We start from the raw sequence: 22,259 nt of genomic DNA on the forward strand, positions 1-22,259 counted from the left end.
CGAGAGAGAGCACAAGTAGGGGAGGGGCAGAGAGAGAGAGAGAGAGAGAGAGAGAGAGAGAGAGAGAGAGAAGGAACCCAGAGCAGGCTTTGCACTGTCAGTGTGGAGGCTGATGCAGGGCTTGAACACAAGAACCTTGAGATCATGACCTAACTTGAGGTCAGACACTTAACTCACTGGGCCACTCAGGCACCCCTGTTTTACTCATTTTAGAATGAAGACTAGGAAACTGGAGAGAGAACCAAGAAGTTAAATTGTTTTTCAGCTCTTCCTCAGTCTGGTTTTTATAGTGCAGCTGAGTTATTTTGGTGTGTGTGTGTGTGTGTGTGTGTGTGTGTGTGTGTGTGTGTGTGTGTTTCTTTAAAGTTTACTTATTTCTTTTGAGAGAGAGCACGCAAGTGTAGAGGGATGAGTGGGGGAGGGGCAGAGATAAAGGAAGCAGGCTCCAGGTTCTGAGCCGTCAGCACAGAGCCTGATGTAGGGCTTGAACTCATGAACTGTGAGATCATGACCTAAGCTGAAGTCCAATGCTTAACTGACTGAGCCACTCAGTTGCCCCTATTTCAAATGCAACTTTTATCACATTGTGACATTTGCATTGAATAGTAAAAACTCCCAAGTAATTTAAATAAAAATAATGGGGGGTGGAACGCCTGGCTGGCTCAATCAGAGCATGTGACTCTTAATCTCAGGGTTTGAGCCCCACATTGGGTATAGAGACTACTCAAAAATAAAAAAATCTTAAAAAAATGTTTTGGAGGTTGTTACTGTTTGTAAGAAAGTAGTCTACCTCTGGTCTAAAAAAAAGTTCAGTTTAGAAGTCTTAGAAAATGTAACATCTTTGTGACAATTTTAATTTGGCTCTCCTGAATAACATTGTATCTCTCTTTTAATTAGATGAACAAGATTATCTCCGAGATGTGCAAAATGTATATGATTCTAACCACTGTTCAGTTTCTTCAGAGTTGGCTTCCTCCCTACTACCAAAGGATCAACAATGCATTAATTGTTGTGCCTCATCAGAAACATGCTATGAAACAAATCAGATTTCTCCGAAAAAAACACTTGAGGGACTAACTTCTATACAAAATGAAAAAAATGTAACAGGACTTGATCTGCTTTCTTCTGTGGATGGTGGCACTTCAGATGAAATCCAGCCTCTGTATATGGGACGATGTAGTAAACCTGTCTGTGATCTGATAAGTGACATGGGTAACTTAGTTCATGTAACAAATAGTGAAGAAGATATTAAACAATTATTGCCAGATGATTTTAAGTCTAGTGCAGATTCTTTGATTGGATTGGATTTATCTTCAGTGTCAGAAACTCTTCATGCCTCTTCAACAGACCGTGATAATAATACTGTCAGAGAGGAACAGAATGATGTCCACTCTGAATTACAAAATAGAGAAATTAGTGGAGCTGAAGAATTGGGTATAAAAGTAGATACAACACCTTCAGATTCATGTAATTACAGCGGAAAAGAGAATTTAAAGGATAAAAAGATCTCTAATCAGTTAGAGCCAGTTGTTGATGGTTTTAACATGCCATCTGCTTTGACTCAACAAAGTTCTAAAATGTTTGATACCAAAGACAACCTACAACACAAGAACCAGCCATGTGAATTACTAAAAGCTGATAGCTGTTTGGTGGAAGATGAAGTAGACGTGGCAGTCATAGCTGCCACAGAATGTTTAAAAGAAGGCGACTGCACAAGTGCTGTGCCCTGCAGTGTTCCAAAAAATGAAGATTTATACTTACATGACTCAAATTCAAAAGATGAAAATTTCAAATTACCTGACTTTTCCTTTCAGGAAGATAGGACTGCTGTATTTGTAAAACAATCTGCAAAAGAAGACTCAAGAAATATAGGTCTTAAAGATAATCAAGATACAATCCAAGATTCCTCTCCAGCTTTACAGGTTTCAGATGAAGAGATCTATTCCTCATTGACCTGTCTTCCAGTACCTGGGTCTTTGTGTGGATCATTAATTGAAAGTAAAGCACATGGTGATTGTTTATCACAGAATGAACATAAAGATAACACACAAGACCCAGTGACAGTCCATGAAGAAATACAGAAGAGTGTTATTCTGGGTGGGGAACTGTTGAAGGAGACTGATCATTTGAAACAGGAAAAATGTGAAAACGTAATTGAAAAGGTGGGAGATAGAAAGGAAGAGTCCAACCAGATGGTAATCAGAGTTGAATCTTTGGATTACCCTGGTAACACAAATTCTTCTACAGCTACAGAATCTCAACTGGAGCTTTCTGGTGCTGATGCCCCAGAGTTTCCTGATGGTTGTGAAGGTCTCCCTTTTTTAAGCACTGATATCAATGGGCAAGACTTAGATTACTTTAATATTGATGAAGGTATGAAAAGTGGAACACTAATTAGTGATGCTGAACTTGATGCCTTTCTAACTGAACAGTATCTTCAGACTAGTAACATAAAAGCCTTTGAAGAAAATGTGAATGACTCAAAATCTGAAATGAATCATATAGATGTGAAAGGCCTAGATGATGGAAATGTCAGTAATACATATTTCAATGCTGAAACAGGAGCTACTGGGGAAAGTCTTGGTATTAATATGATTTGTGAAACAGTTGATAAACAAAATACAACAGCAAATGGTGGCCTTTCTTTAGGGGAAAAAAGTACAATTGCAAATGAACAAGGGTTACCTAACAATAAATCTGAGATTATGAATGAATTCTCAGTCTCTGATATTAATAGTCAGTCTGTTCATGTTGGAGGGGCTAGACCTAAGCAATTGTTTAGCATTCCATCAAGACCAGGGAGTTCAAAGGAACCAGGTAAACCAGATGTTCCAAATATCCCTGAAAGTGAACCCAGCACAACAAATATGATTGTTCCAACCAATTGTACTACTGATTCTACAGCTGATCCTCAGGTTAGCTTCAACTCTAATTACATTGATATAGAAAGTAATTTTGAAGGTGGATCCACTTTTATAACTGTGGGTGAAGAATCTCTACCTGTAAACACTTGCAAAGAAGGCCTGGTTTTGGGCCTAAAACAACCTACTTGGGTTCCTGATTCAGAAGCTCCAAACTGTATGAACTGCCAGGTCAAATTTACTTTTACGAAAAGGCGACACCACTGCCGAGCATGTGGGAAAGTAAGTTATAAAAATCTTTGTTTTTTATTCTTTTGAAACATTTATTTTTTTTTTAACATTTATTTATCTTGAGAGAGAGTGTGTGCACATGTATGAGCGAGTGGGTGGAGGGGCAGAGAGAGAGGAGAGAGAGAAAATCCCTACCAGGCTCTGTGCTGACAGCACAGAGCCCGACTTGGGGCTCAATACCACAAACTGGGAGATCATGACCTGAACTAAAACCAAGAATCGGACACATAACGGACTGAGGTGCTCCTATTCTTTTGAGACATTTAAAATGAAATTTAATGTTACAAAATGGATTGATAGATGATTTAAAGTTTTAATTTAAAATCATTATTTTTCACCTACGTGGAAATAAATAAAACACTTTCATTTTATAGATTGCTTGAGAATGAATAAATGTCACATTGTCGTTAGTATTACATACTGGGAAATAAGGAATACTAATTACTAGTTTTTATGAAATCTAAAGAATATGTGTCTTTATCTCTCTAACATTTACACTTGAGATGTCCCAAATTCATTATATCCCCCTGGGTCCTTGAAGTCTTAATTTCAAGACCATTTTGCAGTTAGTGTTAGAGAGTCTATCTAGGGAAATACTGGGAGAAAGAAAAACAAATTGGTTGCCACAAGGTTCAGAATGCTGAAGCTGGCGTTGTTTGCATTCTGACTGCATTGACTATAAACTCTAAGGGTTTCCTATAGAAATAACATTTAATTCTTTCAATTTTTTATTTGTATTCATTTATTTTCATTTTATTTATTTTAAAGAGAGAGTGAGTAGGGGAGAGGGGCAGAGGGAGGGAGAGAGAGAGAGAGAGAGAGAGAGAGAGAGAGAACCCCAAACAGCTCCATGCTCAGCACAGACCCCAGTGTGACCTGAGCTGAAATCAAAAGTTGGATGCTCAACCGACTAAGCCACCCAGGCACCCAACATTGCATTTTTTATTCAGCATTGATTTTCAATATTGGGTTGGTCTCAGATCACCCCTCTTTTCTTTTAGAAAAATAATGACATTCTACCTTTAAAAGTTGTAAATAAAGGACCACAGAAAACTTTTTAAATTGTAAAGTTACTCATTAAAGAACATTTTTGTTCCTTTCCAATGAACAGAATTGACTTAAAGGAATTCCCCTTGTGAGAGATACAATTTTATTTTTATTTTTTTATTATTTAAAAAAATTTTTTTAAAGTTTTATTTATTTTTGATAGAGAGTGAGAGAGCATGAGCTGGGGAGAAGCAGAGAGAGAGAGAGAGAGAGAGAGAGAGAGAGAGAGAATGAATCCAAAGCAGACTCTAGGCTCTGAGCTTTCAGCCCAGAGCCTGATGTGGGGCTCAAACTCATGAACCACAAGATCATGACATGAGCTGAATTCGATGCTTAACCAATTGAGCCACCTAGCCACTCCAGAGATATGATTTTAAGTTGCAGAAACCTCATTGAAGTAAAACAAACAAAAAATAATTATTTTAATAACTATCTATGATTATGGTGATTAGAAAAATTATTTATATCATCAAAAAAATGGTGTTTGGTTAATTAGATTTTGGGCCTCCTCTCTCCCTGCCTCCTGTAGGTATAAACATGCTTGACACAAAACCAAATTCGATATTTTATTCTTTATAGGTCTTTTGTGGTGTCTGTTGTAATAGGAAGTGCAAACTGCAGTATCTAGAAAAGGAAGCAAGAGTATGTGTAGTCTGCTTTGAGTCTATAAGTAAAGGTGAGTATTAACCTGACATATTTTCTTCCAGTAATTGAATATATCTTAAAAACAATTGGATTGTGACAAAGAAAAACTTCTTTATTTTCTTAAGGCGAGGACCTAGTGTTGACTTATCTGGCTTAGGTGGGCCATCCCACGGCTTGGTTTCTCTTCTTTTTGTTCTACTCTCACAATTAATACTACCAATCCGGAAAGGAAGCAGTTTCTGGAGTGGCAGTTCATTAACTTTTAACAGGTACCAAGTCCCTAAATGCTGCATTTCATCTGCCTATTTGTTTTGTCAACATCATTGTCATCCTTATCATCTTAATCTAAACTTTTATAGAATAGTTACTGTTGAATAGTATTTAGTGTTACACACTAATAGCATAAGGCAAGATAATTGTTCCCACCCTTTAGAAAATTATAATCTAAGATGGGAATAAAAAATAAGGTAGTAATATTTATGATTTTATATATAAATTCATAGAACTGTCACAGTATTAGCACATTTTGTCTCATATTTTTTTCCCTTCTCAATTTTAGAATTTTGTTTGTATGAATTTCCCATTGTTTCTGGCTCCCTAGCTTAGCTACCATTATCAGCAATAGTCTTGGTAGTCTTATTTGTGTTCTCACAGTATGTGTGTGTGTGTGTGTGTGTGTGTGTGTGTTGTATTGTGCTTTTTCCCTCAAATACACATTTGCTCTTTTGAGTACTTCTTGGCATTTTGAAAGATTTGTTGACAGTTTAATTCCCAGCAAATATGACTTGGGACTTTTCAATACCAGACCTGTGCTTTTAGCTCAGGTACTGCTTCCCCTGTGAGCTAGGAGAATAAATACCTGATAATAATTTGTTTTTCTCTTTTGAATGAAGATAAAATTTTTCATCAGTTTTCCAAAAAGCTCTGATGGGAGTCTATTAGCCTGAGGTAAGCTACTTTACTCCCTGTTGTTGCCCCTTGCTCTGGAAGATAACAGAGTGTGAACTTTTTATATTTCCATATTACCAACATTGTTTATGAAGAGGTTAGTTTAAGACTTTATAGTTGTTTTGGTTTTTTTCCCATGCTGTTTCAGTAGCCCCAGAAGACTGCTGGTGCTGGTGGTCAGACAGCCTGCTAGAATTCAGGAATAGAATTCAGGCTCCCACATAATTCTCTCTCCCTACTTGAAAAAAAATAAAATAGCCACTAATATTTGAAACATTATTTGAGTTGACATGTCAGAGTTTTAGGTGAACATTCAAACATTTTGACTGTAAGGTACCAGGAGAAAAGATGCAGTCATTAAAGAGACTCAGTAGGATTTTGGGATCATGCTTTGGTTTCTCAAAGAAAATATCTTGGAATGAATTTGGTTATTTAGTTATCTGTTTTATTTATTCTGTATGATACCTTCTAGAATATATTCTCACAGTTCTATTTAACATTAATTTATACACCACAAGAAAACAGACACAAGTTATTTTAATATCAACTTTAGGGTTGAAGATGGTAGACGTGACCATTTAAAATAATGTTATTAAATAAGATGAGAAAGATGGCTCAAGAAGGGTTGTTAGATTCCATAAAGGATTAAGAAGAAAAGATAGTTTAAATAGAGATTATGGATAATGAGGAAGCTGTGCTGAGACTGTGTAAGTTTCAAGGAAGCCTGCATGTGAGTGCCATTAGGTAGATTTGGGGCAAGTTGGATATTACTCAAAACTCAGAGTAAGATGTTTGGATTTTATTTGGTGAGGGGAAGCTGATTCATGAGAGTGCTGTCATTCAGTGGCCTTTGAGGAAGATGACTGTAGCAGTGGCAACATATCTAGCAGATTGGTTTGGAGAAATGCTGAAGGGAGAGCTCTCAGTGCCTGTTCTATGTTATTTGGATAAAAAATCATTCACCAACATTCAAGCAATATTTTGCATTTTGGAGCTTTAGCTGTGAAAGAATGTATTTCCTGTTCTCGTGGAGCTTAGGAATGTGGGGAGAGATGGATAGTTAGGAAAGAGAATATCAGATGGTGATAATATCCTAAATGAAAATAAAAGATTATAAGAGGGATGGATAGTGCCGGATTGGTAACAAGAAGTAGTGTTTTTTAATGTTGGGCAGAATAAGGCTTTATGATATGACATGAGAGCAGAGACTTAAAGTGAGAGGATAAAGCTGAGAATAAAGTGAGTATTTGTGGAAGAACATTCCAGGCAGAGAGAATAAGAGCCAAGACTCTAAGCTAGGAGAGTGCTTATTTGACTTGTTGAAGAACAAGGAGGCCTGGTGGCTGGATCATAATGAGCAAGTGGGATCGTAGTGAGAGATGAGGTCAGAGAGCTAAGTGGGAAGACAGAGGAGGTAGGGATGTAGACTGTGTAGGGTCTTGTGAGCCACTGTAACAACTGGGATTTTCACTCCAGTTGGGAACCAGTTAAAGGATTTTAAACAGGAATGATGTGGTAGGATTTATGTCTTAAAAGAATCACACTGAACTGTGTCAAAAACAGACTGTAGGGGTACAAGGACAAAAACCAAGACAGTCATATTAAATAGCAGTTATTTCCTTTAGTAGATATCAAACATATGCTAAATAGAATATTGAGACAATTGGTAACTTATAGTGAAGTAGGGTGCTGCCAGCTGGAGTAAGGTCATTGTCTTTGCCAAGTGCCACTTCTTTTTCTTGCTTAGCCATTGAGTTCTTTCTCCTCACAACTTGAAAAAATAGATAATTTATCATAATTTACTTTGAAGTTCAAAAATATTTTAATATTTTAATATTTTCCCCCTTTATAGCTCAGGCATTCGAAAGGATGATGAGTCCAACTGGTTCTAATCTTAAATCTAATCATTCTGATGAATGTGCCAACATCCAGCCTCTTCAGGAGAGTCAAACATCCAGTATACCTTCACCTACAACTTTACCGATCTCAGCACTTAAACAACCAAGTGTTGAAGGTAATTAGAAGAAAATGCTGTGTCTTAGACTAAAGATAATTTTTAATGGAATTTTTCTAGTTTGATAGAGTCTAGCGAGGACTAGACTAGATATCAGAAGAAATTTAGTACGGGGAACTGGTAGGTATATGTGTTAGAAGGCTAGAAGAGCAAAAATGGCATGCTCAAGTGACTCAGAGATTGCTAACTGCAGGAAACAACCACTACCCATAGGGTTGGGGTAATGAACGGTGAAAGGCAGTATTCTATTTTTTTTTTTAAATGTTTATTTATTTTTGAGACCGAGAGAGACACAGCATGAGCAGGGAAGGGGCAGAGAGAGAGGGAGACACAGAATGGGAAGCAGGCTCCAGGCTCTGAGCTGTCAGCACAGAGCCCGACGCGGGGCTTGAACTCACGAACTGTGAGATCATGACCTGAGCCGAAGTCGGACGCTTAACTGACTGAGCCACCCAGGCGCCCCTGAAAGGCAGTATTCTAGAACTCAGTGCAGGAGTACCAGGAGGTGTTTGGTTCTCAGAACTGGGATTCAGGGCTTGGGGTACTATGTGGCTGGTATTGTGATTTCTGGGGGAGCACCAAGTGGCAAATCCTGGAACCATCAAGGGCTCTCATACAATTGGTGTTCAGTTGAGCAAAGGAGTGATCCAGGCTTGATATTAGGAGTACTGAAAATTGCATGGCATGCACGTGTATCTGGTGGTACTGCTGCTGTAAGGATCCTGGAAGGAATTGGAAACAGAATTCCTTCTCTTCCCACCTTCCAGTCTCCCACCAACATTATTGGCAGAACATGGTCAGAGCCAACCAGCAAGGGGGTCTGGGAGTTGCACTTTCCAGACTTTAGCCTGGCATCAAAGAGCACCTTATATAGAAGGGTGGGCTTGGGTTTGAGAGACAAGTAAGTAACTGGCACATCTCCCTCTCTTCAAAAATGTGTTTTTAAATGTATATTTTACTACAATAAAAATGTTTTTAAAACCTATTTAAAAATCTTTGGGTTCTCTGGTCTTTTTTTTATAGCTGTTGTAGTTTAGGGTCTTCAGTAAAGCCTGTGTACATTTTTTTAAAATGTTTATGAGAGAGAGAGAGAGAGAGAGAGAGAGAGAGAGAGAGAGAGAATATGAGTGGGGTAGGGGCAGAGAGAGAGGGAGACACAGAATCCGAAGCATCTCCAGGCTCTGAGCTGTCAGCACAGAGCCAAGCGGGGCTCAGACTCATGAACTGTGAGATCATGACCTGAGCCGAAGTTGTACACTCAACGACTGAGCCACCCAGGTGACCCAGTCTGTGTACATTTTTAAACGTAAACTATTAGCCTCTAACTTGCTAGAAGATAAGTGTAAATGTCAGTTAAAGGCAAATTCAGATACTTCTGATAATTATTTTGGATTTCAGTTTATCTTTTTAATTTTAAGTATACTTTTTAAAAAAAAATTTTTAAATATCTATTTATTTTGGAGAGAGAGAGAGACAGAACGTGAGGAGGGGAGGGACAGAGAGAGAGAGGGAGATACAGAATCTGAAGCAGGCGCCAGGCTCTGAGCTGTCAGCACAGAGTCCAATGCAGGGCTTGAACTCACTATGAGATCATGACCTGAGCCGAAGTTGGATGCTTAACCAACTGAGCCACCCAGGCGCCCCTCAGTTTATCTCTTAATACAGCTGTTTTCCATTTGTCATTATAACTTAAATAAGATTCAGAATATATGGTTGTATGTTATAGCTCTAAAATGAATAAATATACTTTAAAAATATTTACATATTCTAGGGGCGCCTGGGTGGCTCAGTCGGTTAAGCGTCTGACTTTGGCTCAGGTCATGATCCCATGGTTCATGAGTTCGAGCCCCGCATTGGGCTCTGTGCTGACAGAGCCTGGAGCCTGCTTCAGATTCTGTGTCTCCCTCTCTCTCTGCCCCTCCCCCGCTCACACTCTGTCTCTCTGTCTCTCTCTCTCCCTCTCTCTCTCTCTCTCTCACAAATAAACATTAAAAAAATTTTTTTAAAATATTTACATATTGTCTTATCTTGACATCCTAAATTATTAAATTATAAAAGTATTGCAGATACATGAAAGATACCGTATTTAAATTTTTTTTAACATTTATTTATTTCTGAGACAGAATGCAAGTGGGGAAAGGGCAAAGAGAGAGGGAGACAGAATCTGAAGCAGGCTTCAGGTTTTGAGCTGTCAGCACACAGAGCCTGGGGTGAGGCTCAAACTCACAAATCCTGAGATCATGACCTGAGCCGAAGTCAGATGCTTAACTGACTGAGCCCCCAGGAGCCCCGAAAGATACCTTATTTAGAATGTCTATCCATAATGCAAAAGTTATATGTGATGCCAGTTTTCTCAGTGTTATCTGTATTATGTTCTAGAAGGTAGATGTCAATCTTTTGATTTTTATATTCTAAAACCATCTGGCAGCTTTTTTCATAACCTCCATCTGTGGATGCTTTGTAATAAAAGAGAACATATATTTATGCTGATAGCTAATTATTTTCTCCAAATTTGGGAGGGAAATATTAATAAAATCCAATATCCATATTATAAGAACAAAAATTATTATGCTTCTTTTGTTAAGTAAATTAAAAATAAGAAATGACTTCTGATGCACAAGTGATCTTGTTGCCCTTTTTAGACTTTTTATACTTCTTTCTGTTTTTCCATGTTTTTCTTTGCTTATCTACCATCCTCCAGTGTACTCCATTTTTCCACCTTGTGCTGTGGTCTTTAAATTTTATTCAGTTTTCACTCACTCCTCAGAAACGTATGCTTAGTAATACAGGCTTTAAATCTGCCCCCAGTGTCCTAAAGATATAACCTGTCCTGTCCACTTTTTCTGAGTATGTAATTCCCAGTGTTACTCCTTCCTTTTTTATGAATTAGGAAAAGACTTCCATTCTGGGTAGATAAATCATAAAAGGTCATTTCTCTAGGCCTTTGCAATCCTGAGAAGGCAGGTCTTGCCAATGGGTAGCAAGAAGCTTTTGAAATCACTTCCCAACCGATTTAGTATTAAATCATTGTAATATTACCAAATTCAAGTACTTTACTTTATAAACTGATCCTAGGATTATGCTCCAAAGAACAGAAGAGAGTATGGTTCGCAGATGGTATACTGCCCAATGGTGAGGTTGCAGATACAACAAAATTATCATCTGGAAGTAAAAGGTGTCCTGAAGACGTTAGTCCTCTCTTGCCTGATATGCCCTTGGTAAGGAATCTAAAGAATGACTTGTTGATTTAATAAGATTTTATTTTAAGTATATTCTGTAGCATGATTATTATAGTACTTATTTTTTTTAATACTGTGAGCTTCCTAAAGTGAGAAATATATGATGTAGTGAATATATTTTAGATTTTACCTTTTTTAAAAACATTTATTTTGAGAGAGAGAAAGAGAACATACATGTGAGAGGGAAGGGCAGAGAGAGGGAGAGAGAGAATCCTCAGCAAGTTCCACCCTGTCAGGGCAGAGCCCAACATGGGGCTCAGTCTCACAAGCTGTGAGATCATGACCTGAGCAGAAATCAAGAGCCAGATGCTTAACTGACTGAGCCACCCAGGCACCCCGGATTTTACCTTTTTTAATGTCAGTTTAAGGTCATGATTCTCAGACTATTTGCTCTCAGGATGCCTTTATGCTCTTAAAACTTACTTAGACCTTCAAAGAGCTACTATAGGTTATGTGGGTTATACCTAGTGATAATTCCTGTATTAAAATTGTGAAAAATATAAAAGTTAATTTAAAAATAAATTTGTCATATTAATAGAAGTAGTATTTTTATAGACATTTCAAAATAAAAGTTGAGTGAGAGGAATGACACTTTCATATTTTTGCAAAATTCTTTGATGTCTGTCTTAATACAAGATTCTCACATCTGCTTCCATATTCAGTCTGTTGTGTTATGTTGCTTTTAGTTAAATTATATGAAGAAAATCCTAGGACCTCACTGACTCCCTGAAAGGATCTTGAGGACCTCAGAGATCTCTGACTCACATTTTTAAAAAAATTTTTCCTAATCTTTATTTATTTTTGAGAGATAGAGAGAGTGCAAGCAGGGGAGGAACAGAGAGAGGGTGGGGGACACAGAATCCAAAGCAGGCTCCAGGCTCTAAGCTGTCAGCAAAGAGCCTGACGCGGGGCTCAAACCCACAAACCATGAGATCATGACCTGAGCTGATGTCGGACGCTTAACCGACTGAGCCACCCAGACGCCCCCCTGACTTACGTTTTAAGAACCACTGGTGTAACAAAATAGAACTGAGATTTAGTAATTTAATTTAGACTAATATGTGTTTAGTGATTTTCATACATTCAATAAAGTATCTGATAGTGGTATTTATGTTTGCATTTAAACAAATATGCTAGGTGTTAAATAAAAGATAAGTAAGACGGAATCCCAGCCCACTAAGAACTCTTATTGTAAAGTAGCAAAATATTAATAGAAGTGAGTATTAATACATGAAGTTGGAATGCTTTTACTCAGTAAACAAATTTATTGAGCATCTACTCTGTGCCAGTTACCTGATTTATCCTGGGTATAGACAAGATTGTTATGTATCCTACTCTGTTTAAATTCACATAGCATATAAACCTATGCTTTTTTGTCAGGGTTCATGAGCTAGAATTTACAAATAGCCATAATTACCCAAAGTATGTTTCTTAGCTAACACCTACCCTCAATTGATATTTTAACAAAATAAAAGTTCTAAACAGGCTAGTAAGATTTACTTGAGTTCAAACTGGTTCTCATTTAATAATGACTCAGCTTTGGCCAGTTCAAAAAGAAAGGGGCTTTATTGAAGCCAGCTTGAAATGTTGTTTATTGGTGGTTACTAGTGAGGAATATACCTACCACTCTGCTTCCTAACCACTCCCCTCCCTGCTCTACCTGCTGATCTCTCCCTTGGTCCCCTCCCCACACCCAAGGCTTTTTGGCTATTGTCAGGAGAGTTTAGTTGAACTAAATTTGCTTAGTGTGTGATATGGTACAGGATCCTGAAGTTCTTCTTGCCTCCTTTTTCTAGTCTATAAAATTAAAGTCATTAACACCTACTGAGTATATGATATAGTAAAGTTAAGTCTTACTCTTCAGAATTTAAAGAGGCAAAATGGTACTGTTTCTTGGCAAATTTGGCTTCTGAAGAATTTCCGAGCCCATTTTGGTTTTATTTATTCTTGTTAAAAAGGTATCTTTGGTTATAGCGATTAACATTTCACAGTTGAACAGAGAATATGAACTGATGTGTTTTGTTTTGTTTTTTTAATTCCATATTTTACAGACAGTAAACACAGTGGATCATGCCCATTCTACTGCAGTGGAGAAAGCAAACAATGAGATAGGAGAGATAACAAGTGACATAATTCGGAGTCCTATTTCTCAGGTTCCATCTGTGAAAAAACTGCCTATAAACACAGGAACTGAGGGGTTACCTACTTCTTGTTCTTTTACACTAAATGATGATGTTTTTGCAGAAATTGAGGGACCACCTACTCCTACTGATGTCTTAGTTCACAGCAATTTACCTGTTGCTAGTACTTCGGATTATAGGTTACTGTGTGATATTGACAAGAATGTCTGCAATAAGATTAGTCTTCTACCTAATGATGAGGACAGTTTGCCCCCTCTTATGGTTGCATCTGGAGAAAAGGGATCAGGTAGGATAGCAGTTATTTAAATTTTTTTTTTTTAACATTTATTTATTTTATTTTTGAGACAGAGAGAGACAAAGCATGAACGGGGGAGGGTCAGAGAGAGGGAGACACAGAATCTGAAACAGGCTCCAGGCTCTGAGCTGTCAGCACAGAGCCCGACGCGGGGCTCGAACTCACGGACCGCGAGATCATGACCTGAGCCTAAGTCGGCCGCTTAACCGACTGAGCCACCCAAGCGGCCCTATTTAAATTTTAAAAGAGGGTTTTTTTGAAAGAATGTACTGGTGAATTTTGTGATGTATGAAATGTACTTTTTAGGCTTAGACAATTTGGTTGAAATATGTACTATGGCTTGGTATCTTAAGTTTACAAAAAGTCTTATTATGTGAAAACAAATTCTAAAAAGATCTGAACTTTTGAGTTGAATGGATATGATTCATTTATGACATCTTGAGTCCCTAATTTAGAATGAGGCAAAAGTCTAGTTCAACAGGGAAACTCATTGATTTTTAGTCCTGAAAATATTTCCATTGTTTTAGGGTTTTGTTATTTTTTCCCCTGCCCCCCTCCCCCCATATCATTTTTCTTTAAAGGAGCATAGCGCCCAAAGAAGAGAGTATTGGATTGGACAGCAAAGTAGGAACTTTAGTTCCTCATTTACTACTTAATACATCTATGACTTGAAGCATGTTATTTAATCTCTATGGGCTTCAGTTTCCTGTGTAAAAGAAGAGAACCTGTACGATCTCTAAGGTCCTTTTCAAGCTGGAGTTTCTGTGGCTAGCTCCCAACTCAGAGTAGTTCCCTAGGATACATCCTTGTCACCCCAGGCATTATGCTGCATCCTGCAACATGAAATGATTATGTTCTTTGCATCATAATATAGGGGAATAAAGCTTAGGATCTCTGTTCTGTCAGTAGGAGCTATTTCATGAACCTGCCTGTAGTGGCAGAAATACCTTAAGTCCTATACTTTGCTTGTTTTCCTGTTGATGATATCAAGATGTTTTTTGACACTTGGTCACTGACATAGGGCATATGGCAGCAAGCAGTATGTACAATTTGAGAGTTATAAAGCTGTACTTTCAAGAGTTGTAAATTTCAGAATTTATAAATAGAGTGGCTGGCAGTCTGGAATCCACTTTACAAAAATGTGTGTTTTAAAATTGCATAAATATGCTGTTTAATCAACGTATTTGCATATATACTACATATATAATATACTATGTCAGGGCTTATATGTATTATAGCATTAATATCTTTACATAAATAGAAAAGAATGAGTACATAATAATAGTTGTCCAGGGCATTGACTGATTTTTATGAAATGGGTTTGCTTTTGTTACTAAGTTTGATCAAGCTATTGAAGGATTTCTAAATGTGTTTTTTTTGTTTTTATTGCAAGCATATTTAACTGGAAGTTATATTCTAACGAATATGTTACTTTCATGATTTAGTGCCTGTAATAGAAGAACACCCATCTCATGAGCAAATCATTTTGCTTCTTGAAAGCAAAAGTTTTCGTCCTGTTACATTTGTCTTAAATGCTAATCTACTTGTGAATGTCAAGATAGTATTTTGTAAGTAATGATTAATCTTTCTTTGCCTAATTGGTATGCAGAATTTCTGAAATTAATTAATTGAATTTTGACTGGCAACTATAAAAAGTAAGCATTGGGTATTGAATTTTTAGCCACAAAGGAATATAGATTTTTTAGATTTATATTCAGTGGAACTTGAAACGAAAGCTTAAAGATTTCTACTAGTGTCTTTCAGTCAGTGCTAGGTTAAGCTTATGGGCTCCTAGCTGAGCTATATTTTGATATTAATGATATAATTGACTGTGTTTCATATAGCTTTTAGATGAATTGAAATTTGGTAATTAAATAAGAATCTTGATTTAATAGCAATAAAGACAGTTTTAGAGTAAGTGACATGTGACCTAATTAAAAGTAAGGAAGTAAATAATCCTCAGTACTTAACAATGCATCTCTCAGCGTTTCATTCTCTGAAACAAACTTAATTGATTCTTACCCACTACATTTCAGCATATTAGTGCATCTTTTATTTTATTTTTTATTTTAGTGTTATTTATTAATTGACTCTATAAGATAATCTTTCATCCTTTCTTTTACATTAATCTTATATAATTTAAAGTGTTTTTTTGTGAGGAGAACTTTGGGAAAATAAGGAATTTGAAAAGTTGTGCTTCATGCAAAGGACAACTACATTAGTTTCTGTGGTTAAAAGAAGTTGACATTTATAGTTGTATGCTTTTATCACTTAAGATTCCTCAGACAAATATTGGTACTTCTCAACCAATGGATTGCATGGCTTGGGACAGGCAGAAATAATTATTCTATTATTATGTTTGCCAAATGAAGATGCTATTCCGACCGACATCTTCAAACTATTTATCACCATCTATAAGGATGCTCTAAAAGGTATAGCATTTTATTTTGAACTGTTCAGACCAGGGGATGGATAAATTAATTAAAGGCATTTATGCTTTTGGCTATGCTAACTGTGCTAAAGATTTATTTTGTGAAGAGATTGCTGATGTCTTAAAAGATTTTCAGTCATTTTCAGTCATTTTCAATTTTCATCATTTTCAGTCACCTTAAATCTAGCATTTTATGTAATTAGTGTCTTTAAACAGTTTTTTTTTTTAATTTTAAAAATGGAAATATATTTGCCTTCATTTTTTTATATATGTCTATATTGTTTTCTTACTATCTGTGTAGGATTGGGGGAGATAAGAATTTTCACTTGGTCATGCAGTGCAGAGAAAAATTTTAAACTACCTGTGGTTAGAAACATTTTCAAAATTTTGTTCACAATTCTCAGTCTCCAGGAATAACTGAGCTTTGTACACATAAGTTACTCAATTGATGATGCTTCAAGAGTGGAAATAAGAAAAAAAAAATCTACGTTGCTTTTATTTAAGAAAGTTTATACTGCAACATTCAAACTTAGAATGCCTCTCAGAACAATTTAAAAATCTTCTTATTAATGATTTTATTTCTAGGAAAATACATAGAAAACTTGGACAATATAACTTTTACTGAGAGTTTTCTCAGTAGCAAGGATCATGGAGGATTTCTGTTTATTACACCTACTTTTCAGAAACTTGATGATCTCCTATTACCAAGTAATCCTTTTCTTTGTGGAATTCTTATCCAGAAGCTAGAGATTCCCTGGGCAAAGGTTTTTCCTATGCGTTTAATGTTGAGACTGGGTGCAGAATATAAAGGTAAGTTTTAGAATAATAAGTTAAATCACATAGGTTCATATGTACTAAATGTAAAATAAGAATTTCAGTGATATCATTAAAATCAATTTTTTAATGGATTTAAGGGGACTACTTTTGTTTTGATATATTTTTAAAATTCCAAAACAGCCTTTCTCTACTACCAAATGAACTGTCTAGACAACCTTGGTATATCATGAAGTTTTAGATGTTGATAGCTATATTAACTTACCTTAAAAAAATTTGTTTTTAAATTTTAGAACAAAACATAGAAAACATTGAAAAGTTTTCTTAAAAGCATATACCGTAGGGAGTACATTTTGTTACATTTCCTATATTTTAAGAAGGTAAATGATTTCCCCTCTAAATTTGTGTACATCATGAAACCAAACATGAAAGATTATGAAATAATGGTCTGGGTTTATGTATATGGTTATTTCTAAGTTGAAATAATTTCTGGTGTTAAACTTTTTGAATTCCCACCCTTCATCCCTGACTTTTTTCAAGAAATTATTTATTGCATGTAAAATATATCTAATGAAATTTTAGGTATTTGATTATAATTTAATTAAAATAGGTATTTTCTTGGAGGAAAATTAAATGTAGGGGGTTTATAAAATTTATAAAATATTTCAAGATGGGCAGATTCAGTGAGATATAAATCTCCCTCTTTGGCAAATTTATTATGCTGTTTGATTTTAGGGGGAGGTCTTTACCATTTAGGATTTAAACATGTGATGCTATTATGTAAAACGTAAATTTTATTTCAGGTTTTTTATTGTATAAACTACAGAGCTTAGGAAATTTAATTCTGTGTCAGTTATTTCATACATTCAGCCTGATATTTTGTCTCTGATATAAATATTTGAATGCTATTTTTATGAGAAGTTAGGTTAATATATAACCTTAAGTCGTTATGGAACATATAATATATAACTTTGGCCAGTGTTTTGGTTAGTATCACTTATAGATACTAAATCTGTTTTTCTCATGCTCAAAGAAGCAAAATCATGGAGCAACTTGTGGGACTTATCAGAAGATCACAGGGGTTGGAGCCCAAAAGCTATGATAGCTGTTTAGTGATGATGAGGATAAAAATCATGAGTTATACAGGTTTTTCCTGCTACCTGAAAGTAGAACATTCCTATAAAACCTTTTTAAAGCCAAAATGGCGTAAAGGAAAGAAGCTATCACCACTTCATAAGCACAAAAATCTGTTTCATAGTGAAAACAGGAAGTCACATAGGTCTTTTGTAAAAGCAAAGTGGTATTAAAGCAAACTTGGATGAGGGAGAAACCTGTACATACATAGAAGTTAATTAGTTTTAGCTGTTTTCTGAGTTCTTTATGTATTGGTGGATTTTAGATATAAAGAGGCATGGTGTCCATGCCTCTTTAGGCATGAACTTGGAAGTACTGTGTGTGTGTGTGTGTGTGTGTGTGTGTGTGTGTGTGTGTGTGTGTGTTAGAGAAAATGGATGTATGGAAAATTTAATGACAAAAGTTAGAGTTCCAAGATTAAAGGATAGAAATAATGGTCTGAAAGCAGTAATTATTAGAAATAGTAGTAGAAAGTGGGGATTATCTACACATTTGCATTGAGACTGTTTGTTTGGATTATCATTCAGTGTTGGATTAGGTGATTTAAGAGATCCCTTTGTAACCCTGACAGAACGTTGTCTTTCTAAATAAGCCATAACCTTTGAAAATACTGTTTCAAATAAAATTACTTCAAGTTGTAGGGGCGCCTGGGTGGCTCAGTCGGTTGAGCGTCCGACTTCGGCTCAGGTCATGATCTCACAGTTCGTGGGTTCGAGCCCCGCATCAGGCTCTGTGCTGACCGCTTGCTCAGAGCCTGGAGCCTGCTTCAGATTCTGTGTCTCCTACTCTCTCTGCCCCTCCCCCGTTCACGCTTTGTCTCACTCTGTTTCTCAAAAATAAATATAAATGTAAAAAAAAAAATTAAAAAAAATTACTTCAAGTTGTAAAGGATGCTCCCTCATTCATAAAAGATGGAGTGAAAAGTCATCACATATCTTAATCAGATCACTTATCATTTTAATGTCTTTTACCACTAACATCTGTGTCTTTTTCCATTCTGTACCCTCTGCCCTCTAAATAACATAGTTGTCCTTTTAAAAACCAAAAAGTATGTTTGTAATAGCAAAGATGTGAGTTGCTCTGACTTAAATTTTAAAAATAGATAATGTCAGGTAATATGTGTTTTCTTAGAATATTAAGAAAGAATATTTGTATGACAGGTATGAGAGAGGTTTGTTTAAGAACTAGGCTGAGAACTGAAAGTTAAAATGTTTTCTGCTTTTTATTATTATAGAAATGTCTTACCTTTTCTTCCAGAAGCGTGCTGCACTGCTAACCAAATACCTTTTCCTTTTGGTGAATAATATTTATAGTGCCTTAAAGGAAGAGAAAAGTAGTTACGTGATAGACTCCACCTTTCTTCTGTTTCTCTGCATTGATTTTTTTGACTCTGTGTACCCCTTTTATCATGCTGACCCAAGAACTATAAAAGTTTACTACCATCTGTAAATTAGCACAATTGAATATTAATTTTAAATGTCTTAAAAATCCTGAATTATTCATTTCTGTTTAAATTGTCAGAACTTTATAGGGGTATATCAGATCACTGATTTTCCAGCCATTATCGTTTTGTGAAATCAACATGTATAATGAAAAGATTAAATACTTTGGAATGAAGCAAGCCTAATTTCAAATCTGTTTCACTGGTGATTAACTTAGTCACCATAGACAATTTTATTAATTTCTGTGTCTCTCCTCTCCCATTTGTAAAGTATGGGTAGACATACTTGCCTCACTGGGTTGTTTTAGGGCTTAAATAAGATAATGTATATAAAGTTTGCAGTTCAGTGTAGCCTCCAGTAAATACACACTATGGGTTAATGTATCTCTCACTTTCCCCAGAGAACTGATTGGGTATGTATCTATCCATAATCTTTGAAAAATGAGAATTAGAAGTAATAAATTCAAGACTTTTTTGGGGTTTTATTGATGGTAACCAGTTTGCCTTTCTTATCTATAGTATATCCTGCTCCTCTAACAAGTATCAGAGGCCGAAAACCTCTTTTTGGAGAAATAGGACATACTATTATGAACTTACTTGTTGTGAGTAATCAAACAATTAAGTGTTCTTACATTGTTAACTTTAATATTTTATTTAGCATATTTTATATGTTTGCATTTTCCTCTATTAATTTGGCATATTTGGTATAATGAGAGTTTGTTTATAATATATCTTTATTTAGATAAATGGGCTCTGTTTCTAATGGATTGCTTTTTAGAATACATCTCTTAATTTATGTGTACCTGATTCTGATTGCCTTTTGATTCATTCTGCTGCATTGCTAACACATTTAGGTAATGTGAGATCTACACAGTTATTGAAGTGTTAGTAAAAGTAATTAGTAACAATGTTAGTAAAGTCAGTCAGTTTGGTGATTTTGAGCAAATTGTGGCCTGAGTTTCCTCATTTGTAATAGGAAGGATTGGATTAGATAATCTCAGGTTCCCTTCTACCTTTAATTTAAATAATTGTTTTATTTGTAACCATAAAAAAGTATTTGGACTTATTTTTTTTTTTTTGAGTGGACTTATTTTTAATTTATACATGTTTACTTTGAAGACTTATTTTGGAAGATTTATAATTAGAAAGAGGACATCACCCCTAAATACTACAGAATTTTTCCTGAGAATGATATTCTTTATTACTATTGTGGAGTAGCTAGGAGAATTAGTTGGTTTTTCAAGTTGGTACTACTTTCTGTATGGCATTTTGATAGTTATATATCACAAGTCTTAAAATGATGGACATTATTAAAAAAGTATTTAATGAATGGGTAAAATGCTCATGGATAGTTTAAGGTTTATGGAAATGTCATTATTTTATATGTAGGACCTTCGAAATTACCAGTATACCTTGCATACCATAGACCAGCTATTGATTCATATGGAAATGGGGAAGAGCTGCATAAAAATACCTCGGAAAAAATACAATGATGTAAGTTTAATTTCTTCATGCAGATTTTGAAGATAATTATTGAACATTAGATTTCTTTAAAGGTGTGTTAAATTTGTTTTGAATCAGACTGTCTAATACATAATGGCAAAAAATAATATTTTTGAAATTAAAAAAAATTTTTTTAACATTTATTTATTTTTGAGAGACAGAGAGAGGCAGAGTATGAGCAGGGGAGGGGCAGAGAGGGAGACACAGAATTCGAAGCAGGCTGCAGGCTCCGAGCTGTCAGCACACAGCCTGCTGCGGGGCCCGAACTTACAAATCGCGAGATCATGACCTGAGCCAAAGTCGGACGCTCAACCAACTGAGCACCCAGGCACCCCAATATTTTTGAAATTTTAGATTTGTTTCCTAATAAGGGATTTGTTTTTTCTTTACTGTTTTTTTTAATGTTTATTTTGAGACCGAGAAAGAGAGTGCACACAAGCAGGGGAGGGGTACAGAGAGAGGGAGAGAGAGAATCCCAAGCAGGGTGCACGCTTTCAGGGCAGAGCCCAATTTGGGGCTCAGTCTCACAGACAGTAGGATCATGACCTGAGCCAAAATCAAGAGTCAGAGGCTTAACTGACTAAGCCACCCAGGTGCCCCTTTACTGTTTTATCTGTTAATTGAGGTGATTTTATGTTAAAACATTGGTTTCTATCACATTCTCAGGGAGTTGTCTAGACCAAAGCTTGATAATAAAGAAGAAGCTTAGAAGCTGGTTGGAAATGTGGCCCTTTGAATGATTGTAACTAATAAGGACATAGCATGTTAATAGTGTTTCTAAATGGTGGTTTTTTTTCCCCCAGGTGATGAAAGTTATAAATTCTTCTAATGAGCATGTCATTAGCATTGGAGCTAGTTTTAGTACTGAAGCAGATTCTCACCTAGTCTGTATACAGAATGATGGCATTTATCAAACACAGGCCAACAGTGCCACTGGCCATCCTAGAAAAGGTAAGTGTTGGTTCCTAGTATTGATCTATAAAAGGACCTCAATAAATGGAATTCCATCCAAAGGGGAAATATATATATATTTTACTTATTTGCTGAATTGATGATGATAATACAGTTTGCTTTAAAATTTTAGCTACACAGGGGCATCTGGGTGGCTCAGTCGGTTGAGTGTCTGAGTTCGGCTCAGGTCATGATCTAGCGGTTGACCAGTTCGAGCCCCACCTTGGGTTCTGTGCTGACAGCTCAGAGTCTGGAGCCTGCTTCGGATTGTGTGTCTCCCTCTGCCCCTCCCCTGCTCACACTCTCTCTCTGTCTCAAAAATAAAAGAAAACATAAAATAAAAAATAAAATTTTAGCTACAGAGATTAAAAATTGCTTCTAATTTGTGTTTTTTTCTTGGGCTACATTAGGTTTAAAGGTTAAACATTATATTTATTTTGATATCTTCAGGTTTAATTTATCCCATGTGGTATGAATTTTATTTTCAGTAATTTCTCTCTGGAATGAGGTGTTTGTCACCTTTGTTTGCTCTTTGCTTCAACTC

At 36.0% G+C, this 22,259-nt stretch overlaps 1 protein-coding gene and 1 long non-coding RNA gene across 9 annotated transcripts in view; one reads left to right on the forward strand and one right to left on the reverse strand.

Annotated features, from left to right (window-relative positions):
• ZFYVE16 (zinc finger FYVE-type containing 16) overlaps positions 1 to 22,259 on the forward strand; it is a 58,011-nt gene that overhangs the window by 13,498 nt on the left and 22,254 nt on the right. For 5 of the 6 annotated variants that reach the window (XM_042989232.1, XM_007079804.3, XM_042989233.1 and 2 more), the window contains 11 exons: positions 898 to 3,143; positions 4,779 to 4,875; positions 7,645 to 7,806; positions 10,882 to 11,024; positions 13,097 to 13,472; positions 14,927 to 15,049; positions 15,758 to 15,913; positions 16,498 to 16,722; positions 19,781 to 19,863; positions 20,651 to 20,755; positions 21,568 to 21,715. In XM_042989232.1, the coding sequence (XP_042845166.1) occupies positions 898 to 3,143; positions 4,779 to 4,875; positions 7,645 to 7,806; positions 10,882 to 11,024; positions 13,097 to 13,472; positions 14,927 to 15,049; positions 15,758 to 15,913; positions 16,498 to 16,722; positions 19,781 to 19,863; positions 20,651 to 20,755; positions 21,568 to 21,715 (3,864 nt within the window). The remainder of the gene's footprint in view (positions 1 to 897; positions 3,144 to 4,778; positions 4,876 to 7,644; positions 7,807 to 10,881; positions 11,025 to 13,096; positions 13,473 to 14,926; positions 15,050 to 15,757; positions 15,914 to 16,497; positions 16,723 to 19,780; positions 19,864 to 20,650; positions 20,756 to 21,567; positions 21,716 to 22,259) is intronic. The other variant, XM_042989236.1, reaches the window with a different exon arrangement.
• LOC122239513 overlaps positions 7,438 to 22,259 on the reverse strand; it is a 44,005-nt gene continuing 29,183 nt past the window's right edge. For 2 of the 3 annotated variants that reach the window (XR_006218703.1, XR_006218707.1), the window contains exon 3: positions 18,637 to 19,136. This is a non-coding gene — a long non-coding RNA (uncharacterized LOC122239513). Of the gene's footprint in view, positions 7,564 to 18,636; positions 19,137 to 22,259 lie in introns of those variants that run through there. The other variant, XR_006218708.1, reaches the window with a different exon arrangement.

The sequence above is a fragment of the Panthera tigris genome, chromosome A1 (assembly GCF_018350195.1).
Source record: "Panthera tigris isolate Pti1 chromosome A1, P.tigris_Pti1_mat1.1, whole genome shotgun sequence".
Classification (NCBI taxonomy): domain Eukaryota; kingdom Metazoa; phylum Chordata; class Mammalia; order Carnivora; family Felidae; genus Panthera; species Panthera tigris.